Source organism: Bos indicus, chromosome 14 (assembly GCF_029378745.1).
Source record: "Bos indicus isolate NIAB-ARS_2022 breed Sahiwal x Tharparkar chromosome 14, NIAB-ARS_B.indTharparkar_mat_pri_1.0, whole genome shotgun sequence".
Lineage (NCBI taxonomy): Eukaryota > Metazoa > Chordata > Mammalia > Artiodactyla > Bovidae > Bos > Bos indicus.
In genome coordinates, this window is record NC_091773.1 from 31907939 (window position 1) to 31924848 (window position 16910).

The 16910-nt window shown below is 38.5% G+C and overlaps 1 protein-coding gene and 1 long non-coding RNA gene across 5 annotated transcripts in view; one reads left to right on the forward strand and one right to left on the reverse strand.

The window, feature by feature from the left end:
- The window catches only part of CPA6 (carboxypeptidase A6), a 297362-nt gene that overhangs the window by 38270 nt on the left and 242182 nt on the right, over window positions 1–16910 (reverse strand). The window contains exons 7-8 of the mRNA XM_070802635.1: window positions 13056–13166; window positions 12474–12564 (exon numbers count right to left, since the gene is read on the reverse strand). Coding sequence (XP_070658736.1) covers window positions 12474–12564; window positions 13056–13166 — 202 coding nt within the window. The remainder of the gene's footprint in view (window positions 1–12473; window positions 12565–13055; window positions 13167–16910) is intronic.
- The window catches only part of LOC139186908 (uncharacterized), a 314423-nt gene that overhangs the window by 35734 nt on the left and 261779 nt on the right, over window positions 1–16910 (forward strand). The window lies entirely within an intron of this gene.

A 16910-nucleotide genomic window follows, 5' to 3' on the forward strand; every position in this document is an offset into this window, starting at 1 on the left:
CTCTGATGCAGAACCTTTGATGTGGAGGAGCCGCAGATAAAGAGGGCAGACTATATGTTGTACCCGGACATCCAGCTGTGTGAAGGTTTGGCACCCCTAACCCCCATGTTGTTCAAGGGTCAACTGTATTAGGCTATGGCAGCCTGGATAGACTAAGTTATTTGTGGGAGACACTTAATAACTTCTGGACCACTAGGGTTTTGCAGTTCTCTAGGATTTTTTATGGCTGGGGAATGCTGCTGTTTTGTGTAATTTGGGGAACGCTGTTCAAGAAGATGGTGTGAAGGCAAGGTAACTGCCCATGTGCTTCATGTCATTATTCAGCACATCACAGCTCTTCAATTATAAAAAGGGGTAGATAAAAAGAATATCATTGTTTTCCTATTTCTTCATGTAAGAATAGCATTCAAAAGAGATTGCTTTAGTAATAGAAAAGTTACTTCAAAAGGAGTTTTCATTAAAAATAAGCATATAGACAGAAAGGAAACAGGAATCTGAAAACAAGGGAAATAACAACATTAGTGACCCAGAAGGAAGCTAATAATGTAGTAATGCTTATGTCATGTTAAAAACAGTAATGAGGACCCACAAATTCAAAGTGATTAGATATGCATGAAATTTATGAAAATAAAAAATTACGTGACTTGTCAAATGCAAATGCTAACAGCTGGAGGAAAATGATCAGAGAGATATAGTTTGTTTCTAGTGAACTCAGAAATCCAGTAATGCTGAAGAGCAGCCAGCATAAGGGAACAAGAATAAGTTGATAAAAACCTTAAAATCCTCACTCTTATGCCCAGCATGGGCTTCCCAGGTGGTGCTAGTGGTAAAGAACTGCTTGCCAATGCTGGAGACGTTGTTTGATCTCTGGGTTGGGAAGATCCCCTGGAGGAGGGCATGGCAACCCACTCCAGTATTCTTTCTGGAGAACCCCATGTAGCCTGGTGGGCTACAGTCCCTAGGGTAGCAAAGAGTAGAATAATGACTGAAGTGGCTTAGCACACATGCCCAGCACAAGACTAGAAGTCTCCTAAAGATTTAGCAGCATGGGAGGCTTACCTGCTGAAACAGGTACAATAAAATTACTGGACTAAAAAATCAGTGCCAAATGAAAAATCAGGAGGTCAGTGTCCCAGGAACCAAGGGAGTAATTCTGAAACGTCCATCGTGCCTCACTTCATGCTACTTTCTTCACTGATTTTCGAAGATGAGCTGTTCATAAAAGGTTTCTAAACTTTGTGATGTCATTTTCAAAAGCTTCAACAAAGATATCTGAGCATGATGTTGGAAAATATGTTAAAAAATAAACTAAGATATTTTCATCCACCTTCTAATTCCTACATATTTATTCAGAAGAATGATCAGAGAAATAAAACAATATATCATTTTGTGTACAGTACACTCATGCAATCAATATCAAATGTTATTTAATTTGTTGTTACAAAAAACTAATTTTTGGACGTGCCTTGCACAAAGAACATGAAATATAAAATAGGGAGATGAAGTCAGTTTTACATATAATCAGTATCTGGATTAGGAAAAACTGGATTTACAAGTAATTTGCCAAAAGGTAAAATAAAATAGCTCTTTTTAGTGGTGCATTATTGGGAAATGTGTTTGAATTATGACAGAAGAAAATGAAGTGTTTTTTTGCATTTTCCTAAAGTGTTAGAAATAGGAGGATTTGCAGTTTAGCTTTGTGATCTTCTATCCTGGAAAGAAATAAGGTGCTCAATACATTTGTTTTGATTTAAAATTAGATTTATATACATACTACAACCTCTTTATCCACTCATCTGTCAATGGACATCTAGGTTCCATGCTAGATGTCCATGCTTCCATGTCCTGGCCATTGTAAACAGCTGCAGTGAACATTGAAATACATATATCCTTTAAAATTATGGTTTTCTCAGGGTATATGCCCAGTAATGGAATTGCTAGGTATATGTGTGTGTGTGTGTGTGTATGTAATATTACTCAGCCATACAAAGAAATGAATGTGAATCAGTTGTAGGGAGGTAGATGAAATTAGAGTCTGTTATACAGAGGGAAGTAAGTCAGAAAGTGAAAAACAAATATATATTAATGTACATATGGAATCTAGAAAAACGGTACTGATGAGCCTGTTTTCAGGGCAGGAATAGAGATGCAGACATAGAGAACAGACTTGTGGACACAACAGGGGAAGGAGGGGCTGGCAGGAACTGAGAGAGCAGCACTGACATATATACACCACCATGTGTAAAATAGATAGTTAGTGGGAAGCTGCTGTATAAGCCAGGAAGCCCAGCCCAATGCTCTGTGACAAAATAGAGGGGTGGGATGGTGGTGGGTGGGAGGGAGGCTCCAGAGGGAGTTTCATTTCAGTTCAGTCGCTCAGTTGTGTCCGACTCTTTGCAGCCCCATGGACTGGAGCACGCCAGGCTTCCCTGTCCATCACCAACTCCTAGAACTTGCTCAAACTCATGTCCATTGAGTTGGTGATGCCATCCAACCATCTCATCCTCTGTCATCCCCTTCTCCTGCCTCCAATCCCTCCCAGCATCAGGGTCTTTTCCAATGAGTCAGTTCTTTGCATGAGGTGGCCAAAGTATTGGAGCTTCAGCTTCAGCATTAGTCCTTCCAATGAGTATTCAGGACTGATCTCCTTTAGGATGGACTGGTTGGATCTCCTTGCAGTCCAAGGGACTCTCAAGAGTCTTCTCCAACACCACAGTTCAAAAGCATCAATTCTTCAGTGTTCAGCTTTCTTTATAGTCCAACTCTCACATCCATACAGGACTACTGGAAAAACCATAGCCTTGACTAGATGGACCTTTGTTGGCATACTGCTGTCTCTGATTTTTAGTATGATATCTAGGTTGGTCATAGCTTTTTTTCCAAGGAGCAAGTGTCCTTTAATTTCATGGCTGCAGTCACCATCTACAGTGATTTTGGAGCCCAAGAAAATAAAGTCTCTCACTGTTTCTATTGTTTCCCTATCTATTTGCCATGAAGTGATGGGACCGGATGCCATGATCTTAGTGTTTTGAATGCTGAGTTTTAAGCCATATTTTTCACTCTCCTCTTTTACTTTCATCAAGAGGCTAAATTTTTAGTTCCTCTTCACTTTCTGCCATAAGAGTGGTGTCATCTGTGTATCAACCAGTCTGTTGTTCCATGTCCAGTTCTAACTGTTGCTTCTTGACCTCCATATAGATTTCTCAGGAGGCAGGTAAGGTGGTCTGGTATTTCCATCTCTCGAAGAATTTCCACAGTTTGTTGTGATCTACACAGTCAAAGGCTTTGGCATAATCAATAAAGCAGAAGTAGATGTTTTTCTGGAACTCTCTTGCTGTTTTGATGATCCAACAGATGTTTGCAATTTGATCTTTGGTTCCTCTGCCTTTTCTAAATCCAGATTGAACATCTGGAAGTTCATGGTTCATGCACTGTTGAAGCCTGGCTTGGGGAATTTTGAGTGTTACTTTGCTAGCGTGTGAGATGAGTGCAGTTGTGTGGTAGTTTAACATTCTTTGGCACTGCTATTCTATGGGATTGGAATGAAAACTGACCACTTCCAATCCTGTGGCCACTGCTGAGTTTTCCAAATTTGCTGGCATATTGAGTGCAGCACTTTTACAGCATCATCTTTTAGGATCTGAAATAGCTCAACTGGAATTCCATCACCTCTACTAGCTTTGTTCATAGTGGTGCTTCCTAAGGTCCCCTTGACTTTGCATTCCAGGATGTCTGGCTCTAGGTGAATGATCACACCATATGGTTATCGGGTCATGAAGATCTTTTTTTGTATAGTTCTTCTGTGTATTCTTGCCACCTCTTCTTAATATCTTCTGTTTCTGTTAGGTTCATACCATTTCTGTCCTTTATTGTGCCCATCTTTGCATGAAATGTTCCCTGGGTATCTCTAATTTTCTTGATGAGATCTCTAGTCTTTCCCATTCTATTGTTTTCCTCTATTTCTTTGCACTGATCACTGAGGAAGGCTTTCTTATCTCTTCTTGCTGTTCTTTGGAACTCTGCATTCAAATGTGTGTATCTTTCCTTTTCTCCTTTGCCTTTAGCTTCTCTCCTTTTCTCAGCTATTTGTAAGGCCTCCTCAGACAACCATTTTGCCTTTTTGCATTTTTGGGGGTGTGTGGTTTTGATCACTGTCTCCTATACAATATCACGAACCTCTGGCTATAGTTCTTCAGGCACTCGATCAGATCTAATCCCTTGAATCTATTTGTCACTTCTACTGTATAATTGCAAGGGATTTGATTTAGGTCATTCTGAATGATCTAGTGAATGAATGGTCTAATATCCCCAGAGGGAGGGGATATATATGTGTGTTTGTGTGTATGACTGATTAGCATTATTGTATGGCAGAAACCAACACAACATTGTTAACTGATTATCCTCCAGTTTTAAAAAATCAATTGGATTTACCTAGGTAGTGCTCGGAGAAGGCAACGGCACCCCACTCCAGTACTGTTGCCTGGAAAATCCCATGGACAGAGGAGCCTGGTAGGCTGCAGTTCATGGGGTCGCTAAGAGTCGGGCACAACTGAGTGACTTCCCTTTCACTTTTCACTTTCATGCATTGGAGAAGGAAATGGCAACCCACTCCAGTGTTCTTGCCTGGAGAATCCCAGGGACAGAGGACCCTAGTGGGCTGCTGTCTATGGGGTCGCACAGAGTTGCACACGACTGAAGTGACGCAGCAGCAGCAGCAGGTAGTGCTAGTGGTAAAAAACCTGACTGCCAATGCAGTATCCTTGCCTGGAGAATCCCATGGACACAGGAGCCTGGCAGGCTATAGTCCCTAAGGTCACAAAGAGTCGGGTATGAATGAAGCGACTTAGCACATAGCACACAGAACGTATTAGAATCACCATTAACAGAGGTGGCTGGAATCTCAAGGATCTAGTTTGATCACCTAGTTGACATTTAATCCATCAGTCTCCACTCAGAATTATCCAACTCTTGTCTGTACATCTCTGATGATATAAATTCACTTGCACTCCTATTGTGTGTTCCATGCCTCTGGAACATTCGATGTGGAATAGTCTCTCCCTGAGTTTACCTGGAGGGCAGACTCAGCACTTGCTCATAGCCCCAAACAGCAGACCCAGTTCCGCAAAGCCTTAGTAAGTGAAGTAGATGGTGCTGAATCAGAACAATGGTGGTGGTTATGGAATACATACTGAAGACAATTTACATACTTAACTGCAAAATTTAATTAAAATCCTCATTAGATATCTTGGGATTCCAACCCCCTTTCTAGATATCGTAGCAATATTGCCTTTCTTTCCCTCTCCTTTCCCCAGTCCTTTGAAGTTTCCTGTCTTGGTAGCAGTGCAACCCAGGTTCTCAGCTAGAACAGCTCTCTAAAAACTAAAGCCCTTCAGCTGCAGAAATTCCCAAAAAACCACCCAGTGACCTTCTCTTGTACTTTCACAGGCATTGGCTGGGAACAACCACTAAGTGGCAGTTTCCCTTTTCATCTCAGGTGATCTGTCAAAATATTTGCCCTGTCAAAACATACCCCTCTTATTTTGATAGAGTGAGGGAGTGTTGGGAGGAGAAGGGCATATGTGGAGAGGTGCATATGTGATTGGGCTCCTACAAAATGTGGTTTTTCTCCATATGACATGTAATTTACAATATTAGGTAATGGAGTCTGCTACAAAGAGTAGTTATGTTTTAGTAAATGCCTAATTTCATCCTAAATGATAATTAAAATTCTTTAACAGTTTAACTGTAACAGTTTTATTGAGCTATGATTACATCCCATAAAACCCACTCTTTTGAAGTATACAGTTAAATGAATTTTAGTATATTCATTATCATTGCCACTATCTAATTAAAAAACATTTTCATCATCTCCCCCCCAAAACCCTTACCCATCACAGTCACTACCCCATCTCCCTCACCCTTGGCAAACACTTATCTACTCTCTGTCTATGGGTTTGTCTATTCTGGACATTTATATACATAAATGGAATCATACAATATTTGTTATTTCGTAACTAGTTTATTTCGTGTAGCATTCATGTATGAGTTATTTTATGGATGTGTGTTTTCGTTTCTCATGGGTATATACCTAGGAGCAGAATTGCTAGGCCATATGGCTACTCTGTGTTTAACTTTTGAGAAGCTATTAAAACATTTTTTCCAAAGTGGCCACATCATTTACATTCCCACCATCAAGTACTGAGTTCCAGTTTTTCCATACCCTCACTAATACTTGCTATACTTTTTTTTTTGTATTATAGCCATCTTAAAAAAAAAAGTATATTTGCTTAACAATGTTGTACTAGTTTCTGGTATACAACAACGTGAATATATGAATACATATATATACTGCAAGGCAGCTATATGTATACATATATTCCTTCCTTCTTGAGCCTCCCATCCATACTCCCATCCCACCCCTCTAGGTCATCACAGAGCACCAAGCTGAGCTCCCTGTGCTATAGAGCAGCTTCCCACTAGTTACCTATTTTACACATAGTAGTGTGTATATGTCACGTCTACTCTTCCAGTTTGTTCCACCCTCCCCTTCCCACCTTGTATTCACATGACCGTTCTCCATGTCTGCCTTGAAAATAGTTTCATCTGTACCATTTTTCTAGATTCTATACATATGCATTAATATACAATATTTATTTTTCTCTTTCTGACTGACTTTGTATGACAGACTCTAGGTCCATCCACATCACTGCAAATCACTCAATTTCATTCCTTTTTATGGCTGAGTAATATTCTATCATATATATATATATATATATATATATATATATATATATATATATTTCAGTTCAGTTGCTCAGCCGTGTCCAACTCTTTGTGACCCCATGAATTGCAGCACGCTAGGCCTCCCTGTCCATCACCAACTCCCAGAGTTTACCCAAACTCATGTCCATTGAGTTGGTGGTACCATCCAGCCATCTCATCCTCTGGCCTCCCCTTCTCCTCCTGCCCCCAATCCATCCCAGCATCAGGGTCTTTTCCAGTGAGTCAACTCTTCGCGTGAGGTGGCCAAAATATTGGAATTTCAGCCTCAGCATCAGTCCTTCCAATGAACACTCAGGACTGATCTCCTTTAGGATGGACTGGTTGGATCTCCTTGCAGTCCAAGGGACTCTCAAGAGTCTTCTCCAACACCACAGTTCAAAAGCATCAATTCTTCAGTGCTCAGCTTTCTCCACAGTCGAACTCTCACATCCATACATGACTACTGGAAAAACCATAGCCTTGGCTAGACGGACCTTTGTTGGCAAAGTAATGTCTCTGTTTTTGAATATGCTGTCTAGGTTGGTCATAACTTTCCTTTCAAGGAGTAAGCGTCTTTTAATTTCATGACTGTGCTCACCATCTGCAGTGATTTTGGAGCCCCCCAAAATAAAGTCTGTCACTGTTTCCACTGTTTCCCCATCTATTTGCCATGAAGTGATGGGACCAGATGCCATGATCTTCGTTTTCTGAATGTTGAGCTTTAAGCCAACTTTTTCACTCTCCTCTTTCACTTTCATCAAGAGGCTTTTTAGTTCCTCTTTACTTTCTGCCATAAGGGTGGTGTCATCTGCATATCTGAGGTTATTGATATTTCTCCCGGCAATCTTGATTCCAGCTTGTACTTCTTCCAGCCCAGCGTTTCTCATGATGTACTCTGCATATAAGTTAAACAAGCAGGGTGACAATATACAGCCTTCATGTACTCCTTTTCCTATTTGGAACCAGTCTGTTGTTCCGTGTCCAGTTTTAACTGTTGCTTCCTGACCTGCATATAGGTTTCTCAAGAGGCAGGTCAGGTGTTCTGGTATTCCCATCTCTTTCAGAATTTTCCACATATATATACACACACATGCATATATATATATATATATGAAAAATCTTCTTTATCCATTCACCTGTTGATGGGGTACATGTGTCTTTTTGAACAATGATTTTTTCAGGGTAAATGCCCAGAAATGGGATTTCTGGGTCATGTGGTAGTTCTGTATTTAGTTTTTTAAGGAACCTCTGTACTGTTCTCCATGGGTGATAAGTCGCTTCAGTTGTGTCCGACTCTTTGTGACCCCATGGACTGGGGTCGCCAAGCTCCTCTGCCCATGGGATTCTCTAGGCAAGAATACTGGAGTGGGTTGCCATTCCCTTCTCCACTCTTCTCCATAGTGGCTGTATCAATTTACATTCCCACCAACAGTACATGAAGGTTCCCTTTTCTCCACACCCTTTCCAGCATTTATTATTTGTAGATTTTTTGATGATGGCCATTGTGATTGGTGTGAGGTGATACCTCACTGTAGTTTTAATTTGCATTTCTCTACTAATTAGTGATGTTGAGCATATTTTCATGTGTTTGTTGGCCACCTGTATGTCTTTTCTGGAGAAGTATCTGTGTAGGTCTTTTGCTCATTTTTTGATTGGGGTTTTTTTTTGTTTGTTTGTTTGTTTGATATTGAGTTACAAGAGCTGGTTGTATATTTTGGAGATTAATCCTTTTTCAGTTGCTTCATTTTAAAATATTTTCTCCCATTTTGAGGGTTGTTTAGCCATTTTAGTGGGTGTGAAGTGGTACCTCGGTGTGAATTTTCCTTATGGCTAATGATGAGCATTTTTTTATGTGCTTATTCCAATTTGTATATCTTCTTTGGAAAAATGTCTGTTCCCAAATCATTTGTGTGTTTTAAATTTGGTCATCTTTTTATTGTTGACTTGTAAGAGTTCTTTTAATATTCTGAGTTCCTAATCAGATATATGATTTGCAAACATGTTCTCCCATCTGTAGGTTGTCCTAATAGTAATTTAAATTTAGGCAACACTTGAATTATTCATAGATTAAAGCTTAGTATGGGATTCATCCAAACTCTTTGGTTTTCTCCTGGATTTATTGCAATTTGGAAAATTATGTACTCACAGTATTCTCTAAAAAAGAGTGCATAGAGGAAGGAAAAAACAACAACAAAATGTCTAAGAGAGTGTATGTGCTCAGTTAACTTTGGCAAATGAATGAATGAAATTTATTCTTGGTTCCTACACTACTCTGCCTTGTTAAGTCCCTCTGCTGGACTTCCAGAAGAGTGATATTTATTTTATAGCCTGAAAGCCCCTGGGGGGTGCTCTAAAGTATTGGAAGTGAAAGTACTAGTCACTCAGTCATGTCTGACTCTTTGCCACACATGGACTCCTCTGTGCATGAAATTCTCCAGGCAAGAATACTGGAATGGGTAGCCGTTCCTTTCTCCAGGGGATTTTCCTGATCCAGGGATTGAACCTGGCTCTCCTGTATTGCAGGGAGATTCTTTACCATTTGAGCCACCAGGGAAGCCCAAGTATTGGACAGGTATACCTATTTCCATGTATATGGTCTAAGCTGTATTTTCCACATTGTATTCAGACTGTTATTTGCATGTCTACAGATTTTTTTTTCATGATAAAACCATAGTTTCATGTTCTCCTCTTTTTAAGTCTGAAACTCACTAATTTCAGAGAAAGAAATACTGGTTTTTGTCAGTTCAGTGTTGACTCTATAGTGTTTTCACTGGTCTTGGGCTTTTCTATATTATAGATATTAACTTGGAGGTTCACTTAAGATTTGATTTCAGGTACCAAGATGCCCTTGATCTATGAGTGGTTCCCTCAGTGAAGCAGATGGATTAGATGCTGTGAGGGAGGAAGCCACAGCTGCCTGCAGGTCAGACCAGCTGAATCCACTTGAGAGACCTTGGTGGGGAGAAAGGTCCAGCCACACCTGCATTCCTGCATCACCTACAATGGTCCACCAGGGTCATTTTGCCACTGACATTTGACAAAATCCCCTGCACATCGTGAGTGCCAACTCATGGGAAGAATCAGAATGATTCAAACATGGAGAGGATCAAAGGAATTCCAGCTGGGACTGTAGTTTGGAACTAAGAAATCAGAGAAGGTGCATGGCTGAAGGAAACAGTCTGGAGAAAGGAGGAAGCACAGGGGAGCGAGCCGCTTCTTTGTAACTGGATATAAACAAGAGTCTGGCTTTACCCTGCAGAGCTGGTTGGCCTGCTAGTGTGACTTGACTCAGTTACTATCCTGGGTGCTCACTCAGGTGATTGTGGGCATCTTGGCCATGACATACCTATGGATGCGGGCACCTGGCAGCTACTGAAACAGCACACATAATTATGAGCTTGCAAAAAGTTCCCATCTGAGAGATGGAAAAAAGGGAATTTTTAAAAGTTAGTGATCTCAGGGAGTTAATACGAACAAGTTTGCTTTCTCAGTCCAGGTTGAAGAAAAAAAATCTAAATAGGCATCAATAGTATCACTTTATAGTATTTTTTAAAAAGATTTTTTTGGTGTCTTTATTGAATTTGTTATAATATTGTTTCTGTTTTATGTTTTTGTTTTTTGGCTGTGAGGCATATGGGGTCTTAGCTCCCTGACTAGGGATTGAACACATATTGGAAGGCAAAGTCTTAACCACTGGATTACCAGAGAAGTCTCCACTGTATAGTATTTATGTAATGCTTTTCTTTCTCTCATAAGTGCAAATACTTTAAAGCTTATCTCACGGCTCATCACCACAACAATCCCCTGAAGGCAAGAGGTAGTTTTACAAACAACTGACCTGAGGCTGAGGTGAACTGAGTGTTCTGGAAGGTGGGGAAGAATGGTTGGGTCACTGAGATGTCGACCCGTTTGGAGCCAGGACCGAATCATCTTTAAACATATGTTAAGTCCTTTAATTCCCTTAAGAACACAATGAGGTGGGTATTATTATTATTACTAATTTGGTAGGTTGGAGAAAATCACCCAAATCAATCTGCTAACAAGAGTAGAATGAAATTGTGAAAGTGAAGTGAAGGTATTTAGTCGCTCGGTCTATCGACTCTTTGCAACCCCATGGACTGCAACCCCTGCCAGGCTCCTCTGTCCATGGGATTTCCCAGGCAAGAATACTGGAGTAGGTAGCCATTTCCTTCTCCAGGGGATCTTCCTGACCCAGGGATCAAACTTGGGTCTCCTGCATTGCAGGCAAATTCTTTACTGTCTGAGCCACCAGGGAAGCCATCTATCTGAGATATTCTAAACCATATTCTTTCTGCTTTATCATATTCTGATTTGCCAGTTCTAATGGATTAAAGAGTGTTCTGTGGAAGGAGTCTCAAGCACACCCAGTTATCCTGCCTGATGCTGGTGGAGATGGAAGGAGTGGCATCTGGTACCGAACCAAAGCCTCACAGAAGGAAAGACTGTGATGAGCTTCATTGCTAAGAGACTCTCGTGAGACATACTATTGCACAACACTCTGGTCTGTATTTTGAGGGCGCTAGGGAAGGACTCTGAGAAAGGGTAGCTCTTTACAGCTGCATGTGGCTTACACTTGTTTCCCTCCCTGCTGTTGCCAACTAGGATACCTAGCAAAGTAAACCAGAATATGTCGCTTGCCCCCAAATATTGCCTCTTTGACATAAAAATTAATTTGAGTCCAAGGCAATTGAGCAGCAGCAAATGCAGAAGTTCTGTTCACCTTCCCCCTTTCTGCCTAAAGACAGGATATAAATTCTTCTACTGGAGACAGGCCTTTAGCCCAGAGACAACACCAGAGGAATCTGCAAACAAACCTTCCTGCTTGAGTTTCTTCTCATATAATTATTTCCCACGGTTGGCAGCCCTTGGAAACTTAAAACTGTTTTCCTTTGTCCTATTGTTTCTCTATAAGTTTATTGCTCTTCGTTGAAGACTCTGTATAAGTTGGTGTTCTAAGTTGCCACTTGGAGTTACTTTTCATGAGCTTTCTCCTATGTATCCTGTGCAGAGTCCATTAATAAACTGTTTTTCCTTGTTAATCTGTCTTTCTGTTTAAGAGCCCCAGCTGAAAACCCAAGATGGGATGAGGTCAAGTTTTGCCTCTTCTATACTAGCTGTGGCTAATTTTCTGTTTCTCTCTTTTGCTGTCTACCTGCTTCTTTATTTTGCCACAAGAGTTTCCTTTCTTAAAATGACATCCTTTCCTTATTTAAAAGGTTACTGTCATGAAACATGGAATGTAGTGAAAATATATTTGCCAAATGAGTGCCCAGTCAGTACATGATTGGCAGGTTGGTAGATTCTAGACAAGGATTTGGCAGCTGTGATCATCATAGACAGATGAAAACAGGATCAGCGTTACTCTCAGTGAAAGGATAAATTACGATGACTGGATTTATACCACAAACCACATTTCCTGTTTTAGTTTCTGAATGACAAATATCCCTTAGTTTTCTGCTTTTATGTCTGTGTTTAAATTTTCAATTTTCAGGATGAGGTTGCCAGATTTGAATCCTTTATGAAAATGCTTTCATTTTCTTTTGTGAAGTACAGCTACAGTACATAACATAGGAGGTTTTCACATACACAAAGACATCAATGTTACATCGGAGCCCTAATGGGTTCATCATTTTTGAGAGTGAACGCGATGGATACCTCTGAATCCAGATCCCAATTAGTCCCCAACATACCACACCATTTCACCCTCCAGTTTCGATTGGCATCCACTCCACGGCAGCGAAACCTTGAGTTCCTTGACCTTGTTTTTCTCCAAAATCGATCCTAGATGTAATTAAAAGAAAAGAGATGTAGAATAAACACTTAAGAGCTTATGCCCATGCATTTTAGTAGTTCTTCAGTGAATGAATCACAGCAGTGAGGGGTGGGGGATTCCCTCCAGGAATAAACAAGTCCGTGGAGTGAGAAGAGGACAAGATGAGCATTGGACGCCCAGGTTCATGCTCCAATTCCTGCCACAGACTTCTCTCTTAGTTTCTCTTGGCCTCATTTCTTCACAGGCAAAATTGAATAAGCTGGACTAGACAAGTGACTTTTCATAATTTATTTGGAAGGAGACATCTTTCTTTAAACATGAAGTCTTATGTAAAAGACAAACATATATAAACAAAATCAGAAGGTTGATGCTGTGCTAGGGAAGGGAGTGGAAATCTTTTATAGCTCTGGAAGTACTAGGCTGGCTGCCCACCAAGCATCCTTCCTGCTTTAGGACAATTTTCCATGTTTTTTTCAGGTGGATAGGCAAAGTGACTTACATTGGTCCAGCTAAAATGGTATCCATCGACGTTAAACACAGGCATGATATAGAAATACAGATGATTCAACGTTTTTCTCATGGTTGGGTCACTCCTATATGTTAGAAGAGCCTAAAAGACAGGGGTGACATGTTTCCTACAAATCAATCCCAAATAAACATTTCAAAAAATAATAGAAATATTTCATATTTATGGGAAATACTAAATATATTGAGTTGAAAAGTAATAAGCTAATATGAGTTATAATTTGACATCACATGTTCTTTCTTGAGACTTCTGTCTCAAACTATTTCTGATAACATTTTAGCAAGGGTGCAAAACAGATTAATCGGGCAGCCTCTTGTAATATTTCAGATCTGGCTAAAGTTTAGGATGATTAAGAAAGCAGCAATTTAGATATGATTTTGTATTATCAGTTCTTTTTAAGATTCCATTCAGTTGTGGACAAAACAATTACCTAAATATTTTGCTATTCTTACATGATACATCACAACACAGGATAGTTATATGTGCCACTTAATTGTTTATGCGTAACTGGTAGCAGACTCAAGTTTTGGAACTTACTGCATGGACACTCTGTTCTTTCCTGACTTTTCTACAAAGAGTTAATGGACAATTATTTATTGTGTCACCTTTATCATGGTTCCTTTGAAATCTTGCTTCTGTGTGACTGATGCCAGGCTTGAAGATTTGGCCTCAAGTAGAAAAGCATTAAATATGCTAAGCCAAGTTAAGAATATAAACATTTTGAGATACCATTCCTATGGAACGGACTTTTTAAATAAATCCTTTTTGATGCATATTTGTCTATTTATAAAGTACCTTAGACAAACATTTAGGATATTTGTAACAATGGCTGCCTTGGGGGAGGGGGCCTGGGGGACAATGTATAGGAAAGATTACCACCTCTCATTTTATATCCATTTGGATTGTTAGAATTTTACCATATTAAAATAATTCAAAATCAAATAATTCTTAAATTATATCTTGCTTTGGAAAATTTAATACTTAAAAGTTTCAATTTTCTTTTACATCCAGGTATGTAGAATTTCTGAACCAATCATAAGCAGCATTCTGTATTTATACAGTGAGAATTCTGTTAATAGAGAGCAGCAATCCAATAATGCAATCTATTATGAGAAAGTATCACTATATTAGAAATAATACTGAAAATATAGGAATATATTCAAGAACATAAGAAATGAGTTAAATACTATTTTATTAAATATAATTTAAATACTTATAAATTAATACAAGTCGATAAACATTGTTAATACAATTCTCTTTTGTTTTCCTTTAAGACTCAATAATTTGCTGGCCAAATAACTTTGGTAGAACTTTTGTATGTCCTTGAATTTCTATTAACAGTCCAATGTCTCAAACTAGAGGAAAGTTCCTGGTATGTGATCAATTGTACATACCCTGGAATTTTGTTTTCCTCTAATAAAACGAGGTCCCCCAAAGCCTGGAGGAAGTCTGCTGGTGGGATGGCAGAGACAGTTATATGATTAGCTAACTTTTCTCCCTTAACGTTAGAGGGTTGTGGTTTTCCATGCCACTCTAGAGAGGAAGAAGAGATGGAAGGAAAGGAATTTGGAGCAGCAAGGCAGGAATGAAGAGATAGGAAAAGTTGTAATTTCTCTCCCTTCTCTCATAGCACTGGGATCCATGACTCATTCATCTCAGTCCAAAGTGTGGAAGTCTCACCTCTTCCAAGCACAGAAAATGTGCTACATGTTAGCACATTAAGCACTAGATTATGCTGGAGACTTGCATGTGGACCTTCTCATTTTATTCTGCCTTCTCCTCCTCCAATGCAATTGACTGCCATGCTTTTGTATTGGAGAAAATATTACTAACTTCCTTTTAAAAAAATCACAATATATTTTACGCAAATATAAAAAATACAGAGAAGAAATTACATCCACTGCATCTTGTTGTATTTATCAAATATTTTTAAAAGAATATCAAGACATTATAGGTAAAACTAGAGCTCCCCCCCCTTTTTTTAATCACTCTCAGATCCCATTTTCCTCCCCTCCTTCAATAAGTGTCAATTTGCCATTATCATTTCCGTGCATGATTTTCTAATTTAGTGCATATGTGTGGATTCATGAACAATATATAATATGTGTATGCTTTGAAATTTCATGCAAATGAAATCATGATATGGCAATCTTCAGTTTGCTTTTATCTCCAATGTTACATTTTGACACTTATTAAGTTGATGATTTATTCATTTTTAACTATTATATGGAATTCCATTATAAATGGAATGCACACTATATCTATAAAGGTATATAGAGGCATTTATAAAGGTAAATGCACACTATATCTATCCCTTATTTTGTTGATGGACGGTTATGTTGTTTCTGATATTTCAGTGTTACAAGATTGGCGGTGAACATTCCTGAACATTTTTCCTAGACATGTGTGAAAGTTTCTTTATTATGTAAATCTAGGAATACCTTGCTGGGTCTTGGATTTCTGTGCCTTGCACTTTACTAAATGTTGCCATTTTCTGTCTAAATCAGTAAATATTTTCATTATCAGTAATGAGAATTCCCATTGCTCTACAACTTGCCAACCCTTAGTTCTGTTAAGCTTTCAATGAAAAAAAGTTAACGGGTATGAAAATATGTTTTGTTGTTTTACTTCGTATTTCCCTGCATACAATTTATATTGAACAGCATTTATATAATGATAGGCCATTCTAGGAATTGCTCACTCATATTATTGCCTATTTTTTGTATTAAACTCATTCTTATATTCTGAATATTAATCTTCATTTGATTATGTGTGTCATGATCATCTTCCTTTCTTGTGGCTTATTGCTTATGTTCATGTCCTTGTTATATATAAGTTTTCAATTTTATTACCATTAAATATATATGTGTTACTTAAGAACCCATCTCTGTTTTAAGATTATAAAGCTATTACCTTGTATTTTCTTCAAATATCTTATTTTAAAGTTTCTTTTTAAAGACCTTAAAACTGCTAGAAATGATTTTTTACATGATGTTCAGTTGAGATTTATTCATTAATGTTTCCATTATGGAAGGCCAATGGCTCTCCCGTACTCATTTGGATAAGTCGTCTTTTCCCCAATGAGTTAGTATGTCACCTCTGTTGAGGATCAAGTTTTCTTTCAAGGGAAGAATTGTTCTAATGCATTTTGGTTTATATCTGTTCACCAAAACCACATCATGGTTTACCTAGAATCTGCTGAGTCTCGTTGAATGTTTCCCACATTCAGTTCCATTTCAAAATTAGCTTGGCTATTATTGACTCTTCTCCATTTATGTTAATTTTGAAACTGAGGTTGAGTACATGACAAATGTTCTCTTCTATATAAGGTTGTTGTTTTTTTTTTTTTTTTGCCATTAATTGATACTGAATTTTAACAAATAATCTTTCTTCATATAGTAACATAATCATGTTGTTATGGTCAATTTCAATAAGTAACTTTCTAACATTAAATTATCCCTCTATTTCTGGGATAAGCCCACTATGTTATGATATACACTGATATTATGTTGGCTGGATTTAGGTTGCTAATATTTACATCTATATTTTTGAGTGAGATAGACATACTTTTCTTTCTTGTTTTGGTATCAGAGTTATTACTCTATTATTTGGGGAGTAAACCATCTAGGCCTCCAGCAGACAGGAATTAAATACAAAATAAAGATATAGTAGGGAAGATGTATCTTTAATTTCTGTTTCATTGGTTTCTGCTCTTTATTCTTTCTTTCATTGGCTCTTTTTCTAATTTCTTAAGAGTTGAAAGCTTAGCTCATCAACTTGGGCATCTTTATTCTTTTTCTAATATATTTATTTAAAATGATAAATTCC